Source organism: Centruroides vittatus, unplaced genomic scaffold, assembly GCF_030686945.1.
Source record: "Centruroides vittatus isolate TY-2023 unplaced genomic scaffold, ASM3068694v2 contig_1824, whole genome shotgun sequence".
NCBI lineage: Eukaryota > Metazoa > Arthropoda > Arachnida > Scorpiones > Buthidae > Centruroides > Centruroides vittatus.
Window position 1 is genome coordinate 1683994 of NW_027121123.1, and position 18673 is coordinate 1702666.

At 29.4% G+C, this 18673-nt stretch overlaps 1 protein-coding gene across 2 annotated transcripts in view; it reads left to right on the plus strand.

The window, feature by feature from the left end:
* The window catches only part of LOC136969855 (zinc finger protein 271-like), a 44570-nt gene that overhangs the window by 15714 nt on the left and 10183 nt on the right, over nt 1–18673 (plus strand). Inside the window, exon 2 of one of the 2 annotated variants that reach the window (XR_010879881.1) lies at nt 5784–5852. Coding sequence is in view for 1 of the 2 variants with exons in the window: in XM_067264144.1 (XP_067120245.1) it covers nt 2909–5152 (2244 nt within the window). In the remaining variant the exon portion in view is untranslated. Of the gene's footprint in view, nt 1–2847; nt 5618–5783; nt 5853–18673 lie in introns of those variants that run through there. The other variant, XM_067264144.1, reaches the window with a different exon arrangement.

Sequence of the window (18673 nt, forward strand, 5' to 3'; positions counted from 1 at the left end):
CTCACAGAAAAGCAAACTTAGGTCGTCAGAGTTAGCACCATCTGTTGGACATAAAAGCCTTAATCCATATATAAAGATATTTTTGGAAGGGGGGAAATGGTGGTCTTCACATATGCCACAAACCTTTGTGGGAGTGTATTAAACAACTTCCCGAAGTTTCATGGCAATTGGATAAATGGTGTAGTAATGCATGAAGGACAGACATACATTTGTTTTTATATATATAGAATGATATAGCCTTCCTTCTCTTGTTACTTTCTATTTCTAATGCTCTTATGTGATCATCATTAAAGTTTTGTCTGATCAATTTTGTTTCCTCTGAAAGCATTGTAGAATGCTTCAATATTCAAAATGGAATGATAGAAATTTTTATTAAACCTAAACCTAATATTGTAACCTGTGTAAACCTAATATTGGTCTATAAAGTAGACCATAAATGTTTAACTAGTTAAAATATTTGCTGGGAAAGAGGATAAGATTAGTCTTTGTGTTTTGAATTATTGGAAACTTAACAGCTTTCAAGGTTCTTATATTTCAGTTTATAATAGTCCTACTGGGTTAAAACTTGTTCTGCCCTGTAGAAAATGACCAGGAGGTAAGTAAGTGTGCAGAAAAATGAACAGAAGACTAGAAGTTTCAATATGTACTTTATATGTGGCCTTAGTGATTTTGTTAAAAAAAAAAAAAAAAATTGTGATGACAGGTGATTTTTGTCAGTATTCTCAATGCAAACCAATTTGGTCCACTAGAGGGACCTTCCCAATGAGAACGAAAGATTTTATTGCCCTTTGTCTTCCCTTGTTCTTTCTTTTGACTACGATCTATTGACATGTATGGATGTTCATCCTTCAGATATGTTAAGATATATTTGTGTATTAATTCTTTGATTAAATGAAGATACTTTAACCACTGCAACATGTATTGTCTGTCTCTCTGGTGATTCCCAATTAACAACTTTGTCTGCAGCATGCAAAAGATTTTTTTACATTTTCTAAGAAAAATTTTAATGAGAGTAAATAATGAAAAAGCTCATAAATTGCAAGTTGCGAACTCAGCAGATAAACTGCACAATTATGTATCCTTTATTTGGTTACAAGTGAACTTTTTTGAAGATAACCTGTGGGTTATCTGCACAAAAATATGGTATATATTTTAATAAATCAAATAATAGTAATACAGTGGAATCTTGTTTAAGAGCGATGTTTCGCATAATGAGAGAGAGGGGGGGGAAGTTCCAGATTGTACACTTGCTCCATCAGTCCGTGTTTTACACTCGTCCTGCTAGCATCTTAGTGTTACTTATGATCACACATTTTTCCAAACATATTAACAGCAACAACCCATAGCCTGTTATATAATAAACATGCCAAATGATTTGCCAAATCCTTGGGCTATGTAAAGGCTATAATAAATATTAGAAATTAAATAATTTGACTAGAGGTAGGCAGTTATGCTGTCATCTTGTATTAAATTTAATGACCAATTCCAAATTAAATTTTAGAAATGTCTAAATTAAAAATTATTTATAATTATTAAATTTAATATGAAATGGAAGCAAACTGCCTACCTTTAGTCTAATTAATTTCTAATATTTAATTATAGCCTTTACATAGCCCAAGAATTTGGCATATTGTTTGGTGTGTTTATCAGACATTATCTGTGTGTTTTTTTTCCTGCAAATTGAATTTGCATTCCAGGTTGGTTCATTCTGCACTACAATTAAAGATGACAATGATTCATGCTCCTTAACAATGTATCTATATATATAATCGAGACGAGTTAATAATAATAATCATCATAATAATAATCAGTGCAGAGCCCAAACGGTTAAGAGTTGAAAGTTGAAATTTGGTACATAGTTAGGGTATGTCACGAGAACGCACACTACGAAAGGATTTTTCCAAATTCCTCCCCACGGGGAGAGGGACAGGATTAAGTCTTAACACTTCCATCAACAATGAAAGTGTTATGTAACAATAAAAGTGTTAAGAGAAAGCGACGTGCAAGACGCAGATGGAGAAAAAACGGGCGCTGGAGAAAGAGAAAGAAATAGAGTAATATGTTAGATAATATTCGATTTTCAAATTTAAACAGATTAGTTCAGTTTTTCTCTACTTTTCTTCTTTAGAACATTCGATGAAAATCGAACGATATAATCAGAACACGTCGTGAAAATCGAACAATATTAGAACATTCGATTTTCAAATTCGATCTTTCTTTAGAAATACTTAGTTTGTTGATGAAATTACTCTCTTTCTTTTGTGACTATAACATAATAATCTTAATCTTCGCTATCATTACTTTTGCCTGAGCAACGCCGGCCTACCTGCTAGTATTATATAATTTTCTTTGAATAAACATTATACATAAAATATTTGAGTATTTTTTTGGCATGGAATGTATTATCGTATTTTACATTAATTTATATGGGAAAATTGTTTTGCTTAATGAGTCTTTCGCATTACGAGTAAGATTATTGAACGAATTATGCTCGTTAAGCGAGGTTCCATTGTAATACAAAAAAATGTATTAGTTTCAGTATTCATAGATATTAAGATATATTTGCTCTCATTTGATTTTTATTTTATTTTTCAATTCATTGCAATTTTCATGAACTAATTTACTTTAAAAAGTATTCAATATCTTAATATATATTAAGTAAGTTGTTTTAAGAGAGTTCTAACTAGTGTACAGCTGGCATAAACAACAAAATTAAATCATTTCATTTCAACTGTTAGTTTTTAACAAGCATTGTTTGGACAATGAGAACTTTGTCATATTCACTAGTTATTACTCTCTAATTATTTTTATTAATCGTAAATAATATAAATCTTTTCAATGTTATAGATGAACCAATGTAATGAAATCCTAGACTGGATACAGTAGAAGTGAACATGCAAAAAAATAAATGGGAAACTCTGATTATGAAGAAAGAATATTTAGAGAATGTTCAGAATCAACAATGGATTTTAGTAGTAGTACAAAGAATGCAATGGATCGTCCTGAATTTTACCCATGCAAATGGTGCAAGGGAATGTTCACCGCACGTGCATTGGAACTCCATTCAGGATCATGCTATAAGACACCAAGAAATCAAAATAAATCTACCAACATAAGAAAGGAATCATCCAATAGGAAACAATATAAATGTGAATTTTGTTCCAAAACATTCAGACGAGCATTAATATTGAAGCGTCATTTATCATCAAAAGCATGTCAAATATCAGAGGAGAAGATTCATAATAATTCACTTAATAATAAAAAATCAGAATTGCAGAAAACATCAGTAATTATATCAAACAATCAGAATTATTCTTCTAAGGATTCTTCTGTTCCCGACAATGGTGATAAAAATTCGAAAAGTAAAACATTTCAACATATTCCATGTAAAAAATGTCATTTGGTTTTTGCACACGAAAAGAATTTAGAAGATCATTTAAAATCTCATAAACTTCACGATAAAGGTGTTGAGTTGTATGTTGAAGAATATGACTTGGATGATGACGACGACGATGATAGCTTTCAAGAAGAATCCAATTCTTCAGAAAAATTTGATGAATCTAATAAAAATTCCAGTCATTTAGAAGATAATACTTTTCATGAATGTAATAATAATTCTGTTAAAACAAATGAAAATAATAGCAGAACATCAGTAATTGTTAGATCTGAGAATCTATTTTTGTGTCATAAATGTGGTCAAACATTTTTGACTGAAGATGAATATAATCATCATTGTATAATGCATGAAACAAAATCACATTGTTCAGTTTGTGGTGAAGATGTACCACAGGAAACTTATGGGGAACACATTATTCAGCATGCTGTAGTTGATGATGGGCAGTTTCTAAGATGTGCACATTGTGAAAAAACATTTTTAAATGAAACATTGCTTTTAGTTCATTATCGCATTCATATTCAAGACACTCAGTTTTTTTGTACAGAATGTAATCAGGAATTCCTTCAAGCAATTGATTTGAAATATCATACACTTTCAGTTCATGGGCATTTGCAGTTACAACCATATCATTGTTATATATGCTTACGTAGATTTTCTCAACCACATGCTATTATAAATCACATGAGATTACATACTGGTGAAATGCCTTTTAAATGTCAAGAATGTGGTCGTGCCTTTACTCAGCTTGGTAATCTTCAACGTCACTTAAATATGCATAGAGGAGAAAGACCTCACAAATGTCATATATGTGACAAAGGTTTTGCTGATCCTGCAACACTAAGAAATCATATACGGACACATACTGGAGAAACTCCATATGTGTGTAATGTATGTAAACGTGCATTCAGTCAGATTGGTAATTTGAAAAGACATATGTCAAAACATTTAGCCTTGAAACCTCATGGTTGTCCTGACTGTGGTAAAGGTTTTGCACATGAATCTACTTTAAGAAATCATCGACGAATCCACACCGGAGAGCAACCATTCAAATGTACCATCTGTAGTCGTGCATTTTCTCAGATAGGTAATCTAAAACGTCATATGGCTAAACATGCATTGCAGCAAGATTTTCAATGCGGTCAATGTAGTAAAAATTTTAGTAGTCCTCGAGAATTAGTTCATCACGAATGTATCTGCTCTGAAACTTCTCAAATGTCTGTATCTGAAGAAGAGACCACTGCAGAGCTCCCCATACCTTGCCATATGATAACTCAGTGGCCAAAATGCACAAGTCAGTCTCAGAAATTATTGAAGAAATTAGCAGTAGATGAAAATGAAATAAGTTGTGAAAAAAATTATGAGCATTCATATAGCATAACAAAAAATTGTGAATCATTAGCTGTTAATCAGAAGAAAGAAGCCAAAATTTCAACTTCTAGTGAATCACCATCAAATTCGTCACAAAATTCACAAAAAGATGGGGCAATTAGCAGAAAGTGGCGAATCTTTCCTTGTCCAGTGTGTGGAAAAGTTTATACGTGGCAGTATGATCTAAAAATTCATTATCGCATTCACTCAGGAGAAAAGCCATACAAATGTGAATTATGTGGAAAGGGTTTTGCCCAAAGTGGTGCTGTAAGAACTCATAAAGCTAGACATCATCAAGATGAAACGGAAGAATCACCTGCTTCTCCAGATTCTAATAGTTCACAAGAACATGTCATAGAAATTGAACCTAATTCATTGCTTACATAAAACTCTCAGGGTACATGAAACATTATAGTATAATATAAATCCATTTTGTATGCCTATCTTACTGACAAAATACATATACACAGCATAAGAATATAAAATGTTTAATATTTTAGTGTATATATTTATATATGTGCACTAAAATATCAATTAATTTGTAAAATTTCAATTTTTTTTTTTTTTAAATGAGATCCATATTTATGATTTGTTTTTATGACTTGTGTGATTGTTTCAGATTTAAACTTTCAACTATTCTTATGTATTAAGAAATCTTAATGCTAAATATTATAACAAATATCTCATTGCTGATTTCTAAATGAACTCAATTTATTTTTGTAATAACTAAAGCACCTTTTTATTTCAAAATTATTCAATATTATGATTTATAGGTATATTGGTGATACTTTGTTAAAATTATTCAGAGAAATCGAAAAAAACTGCTGTACACTTTTGCTTTAAATGATAAAAGCAAAAGTGTTCATTGTCCTTTTCTTTGTATTTATTATTACTAAAATTAATATCATTTGCAATATAATTATAAAATGAATTGAGGAAAATTTATTTGTATCTTTGTCAATGTGATTATGAGTTATTCTAATGCATTATAATTTTAATTAGTTTGCATTTTTTTTAGTTTTCATAGTTATTACCAAAGGAGAATGAATTAAAAAAACCTGAAAAGTATATTTTATGGGTCTCGAAGGTAAGTTGTTAATTAATATGACAGATTTTTGTATTTATGTAATTCAAAATACTTTATTGATAATGGAAATTGAAAATTTTAAAATAATTGATGTGCAATGTTATCTGTTGAATACAGTAATATTTCAAGAATTATTTGTTGTTTATGTATTAAACAGCAATCAATTGATGTCATCGTAATCAGATATTTTCTTTCTGACTTATCCAGTCTTGTCATTACATAATTATAACTTTTGATACAGTGGAACCTTGGTTAACAAAATTAATTCGTTCCGTGACTCTGTTCATTAACCGAATTGTTTGTTAACCAAAGAAATTAATGCAAATACAATTTATCTGTTCTAGCCTTTGAAATTTTTGTAATTTTATTTGTAAAATGAGTTCTTTTTAATGAAAATATAGGAAAACACAGTATCTATTATTACAGCAACAAATATGTAGTTTATTTAATAAAATAGTGCTGTACATGCCTTTGTTTGTTGTAGTTGGCAGCAGAGGAGTGGAGATGCACAAAGCTTAATGCTTGGAAGGAGAATTCCCTTTCATAAAAATATCAGGTAGCACTGCATCAGGAGATTCTTCGAGTCGAGGTCTCTTTTGATAAGGAACAAGAATGTGATTTAAAGTTGATTGTTGTACTCTTAATCAAAATTTTTCAATATATTCCTGTACATCATTCCATTTTTTGCAAATTTCCTTGATCTCAGTACTGGTGATTTCTTCCCTAACCTTCTCTTCCTCTGACAAATGCTCTTCTTGTAAGACTTTTACCTGCTCTTCCTGCAAGGCAACCAGTTCTTCTGTGGTTAGTTCATTTTGATGTTCATTTATCTACTTCTCTGTATTATAAATGACTTTGTAATACTGATCAGGTAACACAGACAACTCTTTATTCATACACAACTGAACACTGGTACATCTCACTGGCTCCCTGGAACTCCAAACATAGCAGTCTCGTTTCCTGCCTGTATACACTCTTGACCCGTTGCCACCACCCTCACATATACATTAAATTTAATGTTTAATTTAATTTATTAACATATATTACATCTTCCACGTTTGCATCTCAATTATTGCACACCTTTACAATGTGTGCAATAATTACAAGATGATAATGACTTCTCCCCTGTGTGAATTTGGAGATGAGCTATCACATCTTGTTTTTGTAAAAAACTTTGTTTGCAGTGATCACACATAAGTGCTTTCACAACCTCTAATTTTGACACAAAAACTGTTACGTTCATTATCTGAATTTCGTGCATTATCCGAGACAAAATTTTTGCAAAATAAAAGTTTGTTAACTGATTTGGTCATTAACCAAGGTTTCACTGTATTTTTAAATTGAAATATGTGTATTTTGAGTTTGCATCCAGCTGCTAATTGTTTATTATTTGTGATTGTTATTAACTGCAATTTTTAAAAGTACTTTTCTTTCTCTTTCTTATCTGTGTACATTTGTTATCATAGCTAAATTGAATAAGGAATTTGTTGGATTTTTTTTGATGAACTCTATATTTTTGATTTAATGAACATGGATAGTTTAAATTTTATAAGATAAAAGTCTTTTGTTGTCAAGAATGTTGATATAAATGTTAACATTAACGTTAATTTGTACTAATCAGAATGCATGTGTTAAATTTAAATGACAAGCTATTAAATTTATGCATTTAATTAATTGTCACACTAGAATTGAAAATTATTAGCAGCTGTGATTATTTAATTTTTTTAAATTATTAAACAGTGAAGCTCATATCTTTGGGAGCCCTAGAGTGAGCTTATTATACGGCTCCACTTTCTCAATAAATAATGTTTTCCAGGTGAATAAACAGTTGTGGCTCTCACATTGTATGAAGATGGAAGACTCATTCCATGGAGTGTAAAGTAATGATTGAGAATCCTTCTAGATAGTTCTGTGGGAAAATTTATTTTTACAAATGTCATCTTGATGTTCTAATATTTGGCTTTACAATTTTCTGCTTGTGGCCCTCGATATATATCACTTTTTTGTCATTGTTTTGGTGTTTTAAGGAAATTATGTATATGCCTGATTTTTCTAACATGGTTAATTTATCCTTGTCACTGCATAATATTGCATAAGGGTAGTTGTGGTTTTATTGGAAGGTTAAATCCTGATCATTGAAATCATCTGGTAATGCATAAGGACGCAGACCCAAGAAATGGGGTGGAAGGGCTTATATAAATGCAATTTTTTTTTATTATTTCTAATTTTGATGTTGAAAAAAGGGATTTTTGCACATGGATGTGAATGCACTCGAATTTTGCTTAAATGTATCCTGCCCTATGCATTGCCATATTAATAAATTGTAACTCTTTTCATACCAAATGTTGTAATGATGGTAATATGTAGGCTCTACAAATAAGTGCAGATATGGCATTGTTTATATATCCAGGCAGTTGGAATGAAGTGGCTGGTATGATGTGAAGATATAGATTAAATATGTGATATACACTGAAACAAACTCCTTCAGGTGTTTTTTGCATTAGAAGATCTAGGAAACTGATGCTGCTGTCTTTTTCTACAGTAAAATTGATTGAAGTGTATATCTGCGATAATTGCTGAATAAACTGCAAAAGTTCAAAATTGGTTCCATTCCATGCTAGTAATATATCATCTACATGCTTAACATACAGTAGTGGATACTGGACTACTAACAAAGCAGAAAAAACTAAATTCAATATTTCTCATGATTAATTCTGCAAGTATTATTGATAATGGAGAGCCCATTGGTATTCCCTGCTTTTGAAGATAAATTTGGTTATTAAAACAAAAATAATTGTTTTCTGTTATTAGGAGTAGAGCTTCACATATTTCTAAAACTTTCTGTCTAGATAAACTTTTGTTAAGTAGTAGCACATTTGCTATCATTATTGCCTTGAAATATGGCACCGACAGATGGGGAAAACAACATCAATCTTGAAAAACCAATTCAAGTTTATGGTAAAGCACCTTGATTTAACCTTCCAATAAAACCACAGCTACCCTTACACAAAATACCATGTAATGACAAGGACAAATTAACTACATTAGAAAAATCAAGCATGTACATAATTCCCTTACAACACCAAAACAATGATGAAAAAGTAATATATATATATATATATATATCGGGGCCACAAGCAGAAAATTGTAAAGCCAAATATTAGAACATCAAGATGACATTTGTAAAAATAAAATTTCCACAGACCTATCTAGAGGGGTTCTTGATCATTACTTTACATCCCCATGGAATGAGTCGTCCATCCTCATACAATGTGAGGGCAGCAACTGATTATTCATCTGGAAAACATTATTTATTGAGAAATTGGAGCCATGTAATAAGTCACTCTAGAGCTTACAAAAATATGGGTTTCACTATTTAATAGTTTAAAAAGTAAAATCCTAGTTGCCAATAATTTTCAACTATAATTTGACTGTTAATTAAATGCAGAAGTTTAATAGTACACCATTTAAATTTAACACATGTATTCTGATTAGTACAAATTAACATTAATGTTGATATAATTTTAACATCCTAAAATTTTTCATTTTACCTGAAATTCTATACGTCAAAAGTGCTTGCAAAATATTTTTGTTTTACTTTTCAAAACTTTATTAATGCTGAAAGACACAGTGATCTTAAACTTTTATCTAATAAAAATCTGGCATGATAAAATAATTATTTCTTTCATAAATTTTATATTAACTGAAGCAAATTTGACAAAATCCATTTCATATGTATATATATACAGTATACTTTATAGCAATTTTTTTTGTTTTTTGTAATTATTTTAAACATTTATATACATGAATTATATATATATATATATATATTTCTAATTGTTAATTTCTTTAATCTGTTAATTATTAGCCCTTGATTTTGAGTTATCTTTCTTTTACAGAAATTTAATGATTGAAATTTATTAAACTAGTATGATAATTCATAAATTCTATTTTACTGATGACAATATTTAATGAACTTGGGTTGAATTTTTAATTACAGTAGCCACTCCCATGTCCAAACCTCCCAAATCTGGACTGATCAAAGGCAATCAAAAATTTTCAAAAATATTATACACTGCTCCAAATCTTATCTTTCCATATTGCAGTGTGTACTGTACATTAAAAAGAAAATTTTTTTTTCTTCAATTAAGATTTTCTTGAAGTTTGTAAAGAGTAACTAAATATCAAACTATTAGGCTGAAAACGTTAGTGTTTCGTTAACTAAATGTTTCTTGGCAATAGAAGGTGTTTGAATTTCACTAAGTGTTTGTAAAGAGCACAATCACCACTGATGTGATAATGATGAGGCATAGGTGCGATGTAGCAGCTGGTCAGCGAATCCAGAACAAAACAAACAACTTTAACACAATCCTTTCAAAATTAATTGTAATTGTCAAAAATAGTCATAAAGGTCAAAATAAATATTTTTTTAATACTTATAGTAAGCATATATGTTAAATGTATACACACACACACACACACACACACACACAGAGAGAGAGAGAGAGAAAAAGAGAGAAGAATTGGGCATTTTATAAATACATAACTAATTTCAATATTGATCATTAAATTTCTGTGAAATAAAGATAACCAAAGTCTCAATCATAGAATTATGAATTATAGCAGAAATATCAAAAAATAACATGCACTTTTTATGATTTGTTTAAAAAGTAGGATTACCATTTAATTAATATTATGGTCAGTTGTGAGAATTATTTGGCTTGTTTAAAAAAAATCCAATCTGCTACAGACAGTGAAGCATTTACTTATTGTTTTAGTTTATATATTTGTTTAAATAAACTTTGAATTAATACATTATAACTATACACATAATTAAATAGATATATTCTCCAATCAATTTAAAAATTTATGATCTTAACTGTAAAAAGTTATATTATTATGCAAATTTAAACTGCAGAAAATAATATTTATTTTTTTACTTCAATTCTTATAAACAATTTGTATTATCACTAAGGTTAGGATATCTAGGCACTAAAAATCATATAATTATAAAAATTGTAACTTATAATTTATAGTGCTTATTACAAATTTGGTTTTGTGCAGTTTCAGAAACTTTTGCATTTGAATTTTGCTAAGTAATAAAATTGTGTTAATGTTCTTTGATTAAACTTATCTATACCGTAGAAAATTCAAGCTGTTTCTGAACTGGATCTAAGTACATAGAGTCTTAGAAACTCAACTCTTGATAACTTGACATTCAAAACAAAAAAGTAATCTAAATTTTACTTCTATAATTTAACTGTAGGATCAAATAAGTTAGTCTTCACTGATGACACTTGGATAAAATCCAAGACAGTGTGTTCTCCCTGAAAGATACTGGGATGCTCCAGGACATGCAGTAAATGTATATTTCACTCTTCCACCAACAAAAATGCATTTAAAATGTGGAAAAATAAAAAGATACTTTGTTGTAGGAACAGTTTTTAGAATAAAGCCCTCTTGTTGCTAGTTGGCAGTCCAAAAAAAACAGGACATCTAGTAACCCTATAATAGCAATAATTCCATTTTAACAAAGAATATAACCCTTTTTCTAAGTGCCACTGCAAAATGCCATGGTGTTAATGTCACTAACTCTTAAGTAACCACTGACTGGTCTTTGTTTTTTTAATTAAAATTTAACTGCAAATAGAAATAGTCACTAGTAATACATAGTTAATATTGTATGAATTTTTCACATATAATACCTTTAGGAAAATTCTGCTATTTAGATTAGCATGTTGCTATACCTCAAAACTCATCATAACCTCAGTCCACATTAAGTTGAGTTTTAGGACTCTACTGTAGTAATATTTATGCCTAATGATTCACTTAATTATTTCCTCCATAAGTTAAGTGTTTTGCCATATTTTTCTGCTGAGCGTTTGTGATTGTATATATTCTTGTAGCCTGTCTTCTATGTGGTTATGTTTCCAATACTAATGTTGTTCATTTTCATTTATTTATTCTTTGTGTTTAATGTGTGTTAAAATTCTTTGTCTCTTTGGTCATTGCACTTAAACTGTTTCACTGGCAAAACCCATGTGTGTTGCTGTGGTCAAACTTTGCCATTCACAGCTGTAAATGTAATTATTACAGTATGTTAATTTTTGTGATAATTTAATTTTAAGGTTTAAATTTATTGATGACTTCGAAAACACCATATAATAAGGTTTTTTATTTGTTGTTAACAAAATACTCAACAGCCAAACTTTTTAATAGTTTAATTATCAGAAAGTTTTGTAAATTCTTCTATAAGACTGTTTGTTCCTGAGGTGTGAAAAGGATGTATGGATGAATTCCTGTGTTTTTTTTTTTTAACTTCATGTAAAGATTTTTTTCTTTTATGAATTTTCTTGCAAATTTTAAATATAATATTGCCCTGGCTATTTGCTAGTTTTATTAATGAAAATATATTTTTTGCAATGTCTGGTTTTATGGTAATGGAAGTTATTTCTTAAATATTCATATACTGATGCATTCTTAATTTGCTGTCTTCCATATTATTACAGTAAGTAATTTTATTGTGTGTTATGATAGCACTGTGTACTAATTTTTTACTTTAATGATATAGGTAAAAACTAAAATGCCAATACATATTTTGTTCTCAGCTGTAATACTGAATATAATTTTCAAATTGCGTATCTGTAGATTCCCACTGTCATCCGTTTGTCCTTAATCTTGAGAATTAGTGCTGGGCAATTACCTAAAAAAGGATAATCGATTAGGATATGATGATAGATTACCACATCTTCAATAACAACAGTGTTTATTAAGTTAGTAAAACACTATTATTTTTAATAATACTTTTGTTAACAAAAAGACCACTCATATTTTTATAGAACATTTGTTAATTTGTAATTGCAAATTTATACAATATTACAAAACAAACTATAATGGAAAAGAAAGTATATCATTAAACTCAAAGCTACTCATAATAGCAAGTTTCTCAACTCTTCTTGGATGCAATGCACATTGTTTCTTTGTAATAATGTTTACAACTTTTGAAAAAAGACGTTCTGCAGGTACTGAAGTTGCTGGAACACCTAAATATGTAACAGCCAGTTTTGCAAGGTGATAATTGAAATGGGCAAATGTTGACTGCAATGTAACAAGAGGATCAACATTGGGTGGTATAGTTGCAGCTTCTAAGTAAGTTCTAAAAGTAATACAAAAACCTTCTTTAGACTTTATGGGATCTCTGATTTCCCTATGTGATCATAGACTATTCTCATCTGTGCTTTTAATGGTTTCACTTAAGGTTTCCACACAGTCTACTTCATATTTAATCTGTCGGGATAGATAGTTATTGATGAAAGAAATTGCATTTGCAGCACACATTTTGCTTTTGAAATCTGAATTCTTAAATCTGGGATCTAACACTTTAGAAACACTGTATAACATATTATTTTCTATGCCACAAAATCATTTGTCAATTATTATTGAAACAGGCCTTTTTTAGATTTTTTCCAATTTTTGTGATGGGGTTTGTTGCCTCCAGAGCTTTTGCAATGAGGCCAACAACGGAAATAACTTTACTAACTGTTGTGTACTTCTCACCTATCAGTTCAATGGTTGCCAAGTAATATGGCTTCGAAACTTTGAAGTCTTCCAAGATTTCCATCTCACTTTTAACAAGCATATCGGGAGCATCTTTTAGTTTCTGTAGCACAATGGCAACTGCATTTTTAATTTTCAAAAATTGATCCAGCATATCATATATACTGAGTTCCATCTGGTAAGTACACTGATTTTCAGTTTCGAAGGAGAAGTTTCTCCTGAAGATAGTTGTTCCTTTTGCAGCTGATGGGTTGCAGTTGTGCTGTGATGAAAAAATGAAATAATGGCTTTCACTTTGTTTAGCAATTCATTAAATTCTGGTACATCAGCCATTGAATCCTGTGCTTTGAGATTCAAAGAGTGGGCAAAGCATTTAAGGTGTTTATCTTTTCTGACAAAAAGGTCTACTGCTTTGCAAATGTTTGCTGCATTATCGGTAACAGCTGCAACTATTTTGTGCTTTTCAATCCCAACAGTTGAACAGATTTCTTCTAGGCACTTGCACAAATATTCAGCTGTATGACTTGCTTCTAAATGTTTAAGTCCAATTATTGCACTTTTACAAACATAATCTTCCACAAAGGGAGCAGTAGTTTCAAGATATGAACGTTATGTTCTTGGCAGAATTGAAACTTCAAATCTATTTTATTTCGAACAATTTTCCTGTCTATTACTCGAAAATGCGGATTTACCATCGTCATAAATTCTCTGAAACCATCTCCATTCACAATATCAGCAGGTAGATTATCTTTTATAATGAATGAAACAAGTCCATTTATAATTGAATAATGTTAACTTACTTGATTTGTCTTGCCATGTGGTGGCAAGAACCCTAACTACCACGTGGCAAGATAAATCAAGTAAGTTAACATTATTCAATAAAATAAAATAATCAAAAAATGTAAAAAGGTACTGTACATTCAATAAACCACAGTAACTTTTGAAATGTTCATAAAAGTTTGACTTTAACTTACCACTGTAAGATGAAATCCAGGAAACGAATCCATGACACTTATTTGTGACACCAATTTGTGAAGAGGTAGAAGCAGCACTGTTAGGCCTACTATTACCTTCCACTTCCACAACTTCCATGTGGTCAGATTGACTGTGTGAGGTAGTAGGACGATTATCAACTTCCACCTTCTTGCAAAAAATATGTCCATGATAATTTTTCAAATGCATCACAAAATTGGTTGTGTTTCCACACACTTTTAAACGTTTTTTGCAGATTGTGCATTCTGCAAAATCTGTTCCAACATTTTTTAAAAAAATAATGCCAGACTTCTGATTTCTTCCTAGTCACCACCACCACGTTTGTTTAATTTTCTTCTCTCACTCTTGTGACTCAATCTATCAGCCCACTCCTGAGCTCTGACTGGCAGGACAAAATTGTTTAATCAATTAGTGTTTCTATTTGATTATGAGATAATCAATTCCTGTTATAATTGATTAATTTTGATTGCAATTGATTAATCACCCAGCACTATTGAGAATGGAATTAGATAGATGAAAGTTGAGATCAGGTGTGAAAAGCTTAGGAGCTGGAGGTCCCAATTAACTTTATACAAACTTCCAGTCTGGACCAAAAGTCATGATTTTTTTTTTTTTTTAAATATGATGAAAATTGCAGCTTGGCATTGTGGTGATGTCACAATAAGTAATTGCTCGTTTTCTTATAGAATCACTTAAGTTAATGATTTATAATAGTCTGTGATTTATTGTTTGTATTCAGTCTAATTTTTCTTTGTAATGAAATTCTCAGTTTAATGTTGACAGTTTCTCCATTTATTACATGCCTATAATATGTTCTAATAAATTTTCCATCGGAGTGCAAATCACACACAGTCTTGTTGTTAATTATTCTTTATCTTTGCATGTAATAATTCTGACCCTCTTTTCCAAATAAATTCATCATCTTCATTTGGCTTCTTGTTTGAATATTTATTAAATTATTATAACCTAATAGTGCTGTTTTTCCCCAATAGTGTTATCACGTATCACGATGACTTCCATGGAAGTCATCGTGATAAGTTTGGGGAAAACAGCACGATTAGGTTGCTGAAATAATAATTTAAATTTGTCTTACTTAATTTGAAGTTCTTTTAGAACCACCAGCTTAGCTTTTTATATTCAGTGTTACAGCTGAGAACAAAATATGTATTGGCATTTTAGTTTTTACCGATATCATTAAAGTAAAAAACTAGTACACAGTGCTATCATAACACACGATAAAATTACTTACTTCAATTAAATGATATGGATGACAGCAAATTCTGCAATGCCTAAAACCATGTAAAATCCATGCACTTGCATTAATATTGCTTACTCAGATAGATCTGAGTCTGCTTACACTAAGTTAAACTATGAAAATTAAACAAGTTTAAGGCTTCAAGACTATCCATGGTGGCAGTGTACCAAGGTGTGAAGTCACTACTGGATTTGTGTCTGACCAACTAGGCTGCAGGCTGCAGGCTGCAAGGAGTTTTCTGGGTTTTCTTCATGTGTCTTAACACCTAAATTGGGACCAGTCTCCCATAAAAAGCCTCCTGAGAAGCAGATTGAGATGTGTTGCCATATTCCATCAAAACCAAACCAAAAACTCTCTCCATTTTTTCAGTGAATTTATTAAGTTTTTCAGTTAAAATATTACATAATGAAAACAGTCTCTCAGTGTCAACTGTTGTTAGATATCTAAATTTAAATGGAGTGGTGGTGATTGGATTTGTATCTATCTTCACATATTTACTACACAGTACTGTATTGCAGTTTTGTATTTAATACTTTTTTTAAGTAATAGTTTTGTCTAGGGAATTTGTAACAACCATTCTTGAACTGTTTTGATAAAAATTTGTTTAATGACTGTCAGCTCCTGGACCTCTAAAATTTTAATGATACTGGGAAGAAAGCCATAATGTAAATTTTCAAAGGACAGGTCATGAGTTTTCTGTAAGAAATTCAATGCAATGTGTGTAAAAGTCAAAAGTAGCACAATGGGATTTATTCAGTGAGTGTAGAAGTCATGGAAAAGTGCTATGAACAGAAACAAGTAGCAAATGCTACCAAATTGATCTCCAATTATCAAAATTATAATAGTGCCATAAATGATATTTTTTTGAACAAGCCAAATATGTAATTCTCTAAACATGCTCATTTCATTCATGTTTCATTCAACTCGAAATGGATATACAATTCCATTTCCATTTCAAATACATTTTTTACAAGAATTTTAATTTGATGATAATTCATTATTTGCTTGAAAACTGTTAAAATTCCATTTAAAAAACTAAAAACTTTAGTATATTAAAAAATTAACTAACTAAAATTTAGTTAGTTAATTTAACATAGATAAAAGAAGATATTGGTGAAACAGTTGTTTTGGAAACTGATTGATTTAAATGCTTCTTTTTTAAGTATAGCAAAAAATAATAAATTTCCTGTTTTCAAAGGAATTATTTTTTTCAAGGATTTAAATGGCTCTTTTTAAATATTTTCAATGCTTTAAATTGTTACAAAGAAATATATCTTACAAGTTAGATAAGATTGTTATTTTGTTTAAACAGACATACATTGAAGTTTAACAATGTAAATGAGACATTGCAAAATTTTTAGTTTAATTGTGTATCTGCCATTAATTGGTTAGATGAATTTGAACTTTATTCTCTATTCTCAGGTGAACTAAAAACTCCTCTAGCTTTTCATAACAGCTTACATTTATTCATTATATATTTAGTTTTATAGGTTTATTTGGTTATATGAATGGCATTTTCAGAAGAATGTGGTGGAATATTAAAAAACTTGTTACAGTTTATATTAAAACTTATGATTCAAACTTCTTTTTGTATAGAAATATTTATTTGCAATTCTTGAAAACAAATGTAATTAATTGCAAAAACATGCAAGCAGATTTCTTTTTTTCACTTGGTTAATTACTCTAGTTTCTTATTGTGGTCAATTATCTAAAATTTATATACAGAAGCTATTCCTTCATTTATTTATTTTTCACATTGTATAGCATTGGATCTTCATTATTACAAATGTGTCTTAATTTTTTTTTTATTAGTTATGTCTTTAACATTAATTTAGAAGAAATGACTTGGTTTACAGTTACTTGTTAAAATATATAAACTAAAAAATAGATAACATCCTTTTCTTTTTTCTTTCAAAAGTGGCCAAAAGAATTTAATGTGTTGTGAGTCTTACTTGAATTACATAGGAGAATAAACATTATTTACATTGTAATTTTTAAGCACAATTTTGCCAATCTAACTATGTTGCATTATATTTTTTAATTGGACATCAACTTTAAGTTTTATTTTTTAAAATGTGTGTGTGTGTATATGTTTAATTATTATTATTCATTTATAAATTATCAATCCTGATAACCAAAAAATTAGTGTCATGCATTAAAGTAAGTCATTTTATATTATAGTTGTTTGTTAATATTCTCTTAAAATGATTGTTATATTTGATTTTTAGTTGTTTGCTTACAGCAGAATTTTGATGATAATGAAAAATTGTTTTTATACAAGACTTTTTTTTTTTTTATTAAAAAAATGTTTCTAGGAAACTTTTTCCTTGAAATAATTTTCTTTTATTAATGAAATTGCTGTAAAAATTAAACTTGAATATTAATTTTTTTTTAAATTATTTTAATGGAAAATTTGTATACTTTTCTTGTATTTTAAATTTAAAATGTTGAATTTGTTTGAATTAATTTTGAATTAAAGGGAAAAAAGCATACTCTGTATAATTATACTGATCAAAAATGAAATTATTTAAAAAAAATTATCTTTGTTGATTTTAATGGTCTAATTACTTGGTAAATATAACTTCAAAGTCCATCTATCTTATCTTCTTCAAATATTTGATAATGAAAAGAAACCATATAATTTGTAATGTATAATCATTTTGATAAATGCAAGTACTCTAAGGAAGTAATCAAAATAAACATGAATTATATTTTTACTGACAAATAGGGAAAATTTATATATATATATATTTTTTACTTTAAACACAGGATATATTTAATTTTACTACCATAAAACTTAGATTAAAAGGTTAAATATTATATCATAAACAACTATTGCAAAATCCAACTGATAAAGATGTGTTTTGAAATGAAAATCCTTATCTTTTTTTCAACTAGGCAACTAGGAGTTTTTCTTGTTAATTAACTTCAGTTTATTTTGATTTTATCTTTAATAATTTTTTAATTAAAAGTTCTATTAACAATAGTTTGAACCTTAAATGTAAGAAAAAATAAA